Source organism: Stegastes partitus, unplaced genomic scaffold (assembly GCF_000690725.1).
Source record: "Stegastes partitus isolate 25-593 unplaced genomic scaffold, Stegastes_partitus-1.0.2 Scaffold1358, whole genome shotgun sequence".
Lineage (NCBI taxonomy): Eukaryota > Metazoa > Chordata > Actinopteri > Pomacentridae > Stegastes > Stegastes partitus.
The window spans coordinates 89531-94315 of record NW_007579089.1 but is presented as its reverse complement, the minus strand read 5'-3'; the positions used below and the strand labels follow the sequence as shown (position 1 = coordinate 94315).

Sequence of the window (4785 nt, the reverse complement as noted above, 5' to 3'; positions counted from 1 at the left end):
GGGGGAGACACAGATACAGGTATGGACAGGAATCGTACTGCTCCAGGTACCAGTGCTGCTTATGGGTCCGGTACTTTAACTGAATTCTAATCAGAACTTTCTGACTGCTGGCTCAGTTTTTAAAAAGTAAACACATGCAGAAGGATCGCTGTAAGAAGGAACGTGACCGGAGACGCTGCCGGACGGTCAGAACTCGCTGGTGCTGCTCACCAGACAGAACATTCTGGGTCAGGGTCTCGTTTAAAGCATCATCCTGGTTAAACAGACATCAGGTAAACGCCAGGACGTTCTGTTGATCCGACCCGCTCCACTCTCAGGACTGACTTTAACAGTTTGGTGAAGACACCAGCTGAAGGTCTGGTTCCAGTTCTGTCTCTGTCTGGTCTGTTGTTCTTGTTCAGTGGGAGGATGGAGTCGGACAGACGGTGAAACTGATCAGCTCCCCAAACACTAAAAGCTCTGTTCTAGAAAAAAGCTGGTGCAGATATTCTGACAGAACAGACCTGTTGTTCTGGTTCCTACACAGATCCAGTGTTTGTTCTGGTGTCTTTGAGTTAAAGTGGAAACAGCCCTGACGTGTCCCCGACCCGTCACACGAAACCAGAACTTACGATCAGAATGGCGACGAAGCAGGCCAGCGTGGTGTTCCAGTCTCCGCCGGTCGCTGCAGCCTTTCCGACGAGGACGCTGTAGAAGATGAAGTCTCCGAGGCCCAGCTTCACGCCGCCTGCAGACACAGAAAACACTCAGAACCACGCGCCGCCGCCTCACAGCGGTCAGCTGACGGCGGCAGACTCACGGTCCTCCTCCAGCTCGTCCTCCGGGAGCGACCTGGACTGTCGGCTCGGAGGCTCCGCCCCCCCGCCGCTCTGCTCCGCCTCCTCATCTGAAACACAATCGACGGCAGCGTCACGGCGGCGGACTGCAGCAGCAAGAAACACCTGAACGTCGGAGCGATGCCGCACCTGTTTCTGAGCGCTGAGCGTCCGCCGGGCTCGCCATCCCCACCGTCCACATCATGGCGGCTGGACACAGTGAAACCTGTTAGCGTCTGGAGCTTGTTCACGATTCAACATCTACAAACAATAAAATAATCTGCAAACACGAGGCCACGACTGACTCCGCTGTGAGCGACTGTCATGTGGCAGCAGCAGAGGGAAGTGTGACTGGAGCTCGCTCAGCGTCTCCAATGCTGGAGGCACCTTCAACAAGCTGCTGCTGCCAGGTATGTTTTCATCTGCTCTGGAGGGCTTCAGTCAGGATTCAGAAGCATCATAGTGCAGAGACACGCTGGTGAAGGTCACCAAGATCTACTGATAGCTTCACACAGTGGACTAGTCTCTGTGCTGGTTCTGCTGGATCTCAGTGCTGCATCTGATCCCGGAGGTTTTTTCCTCCACTGGGGGGTTTTGGTTCCTTCCCATCGTTGCCGACCGCCTGCTCAGAGGAAGTCCAGAGGCTGCTCTGGATTGTTGGGTTCTGTTTGAATTCTAAGGTGTGTACGTGACCATGTTCAGACTGTGAGATCACGTCTGTTGTGAACTGCGCTATACAAACAAAACTGGACTGAACTGAATGAAACCTGAGGACCCGGACGGATCCACACGTCCAACATGTTTCATGCACTTAGAATCACGTTGGACGTGTGGATTCCAGTTTCTTACACTTTCGTAAAATACACAATTAAAGAAATTGAAAAACTGATTTCTGTTATTCTAACTGATGGATTCTGAGTTCTGTCTCCTCCTTCATGTGGTTCTGGTTCCACAGAGCTGCAGAACTTTATGCTGCAGAGGAACATGGACCTCAGTGAAGGACCAGGAGACAGAAGCTGCTCAGAGTTCTGTTCATTAATCATTAAATCAAACTTTAAAGGGCTCCAGCAGCATCATTCATTGTTGACTGATGTGATGAAACCGTACTATCAAAAATGAAGAGCAGCAACTGCACGTTTGGGGTTCTCCCCAGAACCGATGTGGGTGAACTTGTGGACGGACTCACAGGAGTAGATGAGGGCTGGGAAGATGGGCTCGTTACGCTCCTGAGCCGTCTCCACCAACATCCTGAGAGGACCTTTAGGACTCAGCACGGCCACCAGGTCTGCACACACAAACAGCAGCAAAGCATGAAGGGAAACCTCGGACTCTCTGGTTTGTACACATCTAAACATCTCCATTTCTACAAAGCTGAAGTTAGCGTCTAAAGTGAGTGAGCCCAAGTTAGCAAGCGAAAGTTCGCAGGTTAGTAAACAGACGTTAGCAAGTCCAAGTTAAAGAGCTCAACTCACAGAGCAGTTAGCAAGCTAAAGTTAGCAAGCTAAACGTACTGAGTCAGTGTTAGTGAGACAAAGTTAACATGCCAAAGTTGGTTAACTATAGTTAGCTTGAGTTAGCAAATCAAAGTTAGTGAGGTAAAGCTAGTGAGCCAGTGTTCATAAGTCAAAGTTACTGACCTAAAGTTAGCAAGTTAAAGTTCACAGGCTGGAGTTAGCAAGCCAAAGTTAGCAGGCTAAAGTGAGTGAGCCAAAGTTAACGAGCCAATGTTAGCAAACCAACGTTATGGAGCTGAAGTTAACAACCCAAGTCAGTGAACCAAAGTTAATGAGACAAAGTTAGCGAGTTAAAGTGAGTGAGCTAAAGTTAGCAAGCCAATGTTAGTTACCTAAAGTTAGTGAGCTAAGGTAAGCAAGCTTAAGCTAGCAAGCTAAAGCTAGGATTTCAAAGTTGTAGGCCAATATTAGTGCGCTAAAAGCTAATAAATCCTGATGTTTTCTTGACTTTTATTTTACGGTTGCTGTGAAGGACTTTGCTTCTTGGATTTTAAAACGTTTTCTGTAAATGAAGAGGATTGTTAACACCTGAGCAGCCAACAGCGCTTCACGTTTACGCCATGTTTACGTCATGACGTGCATTGTCGTGCCCGTTAGCACACAGTTAGCATAGCATCAACCAACCGTAGACGGAGATGGCTCCCAGGATGACCCAGGCCGACCACTCGGGCAGGTACTTGATGAAGACGAGGGCCATGAGGGCGCTGATGAGGATCAGGTAGGCCTGCTGCAGCTGCAGGGGGCCCTTCCAGTGGATGCAGATCATCCCCACCGCCCCGAAGTTCCAGATGATCACACCCACCGTCGGGTAGTCCACCGCCAGGTTGTAGGTCTTGAACACCTCGCTGGGAGACAGAGGAACAGCGTGAGGCGGCTGAACTGAGCGCGCTCAGAACTCTTCCACCTGGACAGTGTGTGGAGCAGGACTCACCCCAGGTACATGAAGCTGAACCAGAAGAGCAGCATGAGGGAGGACAGGATGAGCCAGCCGTGGATGAACTGGGCAGCACAAACACAGCAGCTCAGCACACAGCGCCCCCTACCTGCAGCAAACTGTCTCAACTCCACACGTTACATTGACATGAATTCATCCAAACATCCAGAATGTGTGAGCTTCACTCGGCAGACACGTCCGTCAGCCGTCTGGACCTGCCGACAGCTCTGATGAGTTCTAGAACTGAGCCGAGGAACGTCTCTGAGTTCTGGCTCTGACTGTGTCCGAGTCGGGAAGCTGACTCGTGTGATTACGTTTGATTGTTGATTTTACAAAACGAAACAGAAACTTTTGTCCAACAAACTTGAACTATTTATAGTTCTCACGTTTCCGTGGAAACCCCGTCTGCAGGTCACCTGAACACGAGTCGATCAGTCGGAGCTCGGAGGGAAGAGCTTCTGTTCTTGAACATAATTTATTTTTTGCAAATGTTTAAATGAAACACGTGGAATAAAGCGGTTTGGATGAAATATCAGGATTGTAAGCTGGGATTTGGTTGGCTGTCCAGAACCACAGATGGTGCGTTCACGGACCGTTGGAAAGACAAACATTAACAACTCTTCCTGTGTTTCAGGTTCTGGCCGATAATTCTGCCATTTTGGTGATTTTTTTGACCTGTCAGCAGGTTTTTGGCTGCAGAGGGTAACGAACTGCTGGACCTCGGCCTTCGGTCCTCAGCCGGTCTTTCAGCCTCGTTGGGGAGCAGCAGGTCACCTGAGTGCAGGTGCGTGTGGATGGAGGAGGCGGGGCTTACCTTGTAGCAGCGGTACTTGTAGAGGACGACCAGGAAGATGGTCATGACCACGATGACGCTGATCATGATGATGGTGTTGAGGACGGAGTTGAGCAGCCGGCGGCCGACGGACGCCGTGTTCTCGGTGAACGGCGTGTAGATCCTGCGGGGACAAACAGGAAGTCAGCGGCGGGCGGCGGACCAGGACGTGCGGCGGCTGACCTGAGGACCTACAGCTGCTGGTCCGTCTTCTCCGTGTAGAAGCTGACCGACTTGATGGTGGCCACCACCACGGCCATGCACAGTGTGACGGGGATGAACAGCATGATGACGTGTTTGGCGCCGTACTTCAGAGTCAGCTCCTCGTCGTCGGCGTCCACCTCCTGATCCGAGCCGCCGCCGGCGCCGTCCACGGCAGCCGGACCCGCCCTCCTGCTCGCCACCGGCTGCACCAACAGAGGGCGGCGGTCAGAGTCAGACACGTCAGACGTGGCGAGACACGGACAACAGAGAGCAGACGTTTACCCGTTTGGTTGGCGAGTCGCCCGGGAGGCTGGTGTCAGAGTCGGGCCGGTAGGATGGCAGCACCGGGTTCTCTGACGGAACCAACGCCGTCCTCTCGTTGTAGATGTCGTCATCACTGTCCGAGGCGTTCATGGCAGCTGCACACCGAGAGGGACACGACCAGAGCTGTGAGGGAACACACACACACACACACACACACACACA

The 4785-nt window shown here is 51.9% G+C and overlaps 1 protein-coding gene across 2 annotated transcripts in view; it reads right to left on the bottom strand.

Annotated features, from left to right (window-relative positions):
• Window positions 1-4785, bottom strand: part of psen2 (presenilin 2) — a 7710-nt gene that overhangs the window by 2223 nt on the left and 702 nt on the right. For both annotated transcript variants that reach the window (XM_008298883.1, XM_008298884.1), the window contains exons 2-10: window positions 4582-4746; window positions 4291-4502; window positions 4078-4219; window positions 3261-3328; window positions 2954-3174; window positions 2002-2100; window positions 966-1025; window positions 800-886; window positions 612-727 (exon numbers count right to left, since the gene is read on the bottom strand). In XM_008298883.1, coding sequence (XP_008297105.1) covers window positions 612-727; window positions 800-886; window positions 966-1025; window positions 2002-2100; window positions 2954-3174; window positions 3261-3328; window positions 4078-4219; window positions 4291-4502; window positions 4582-4713 — 1137 coding nt within the window. In that variant the 5' untranslated portion in view covers window positions 4714-4746. The remainder of the gene's footprint in view (window positions 1-611; window positions 728-799; window positions 887-965; window positions 1026-2001; window positions 2101-2953; window positions 3175-3260; window positions 3329-4077; window positions 4220-4290; window positions 4503-4581; window positions 4747-4785) is intronic.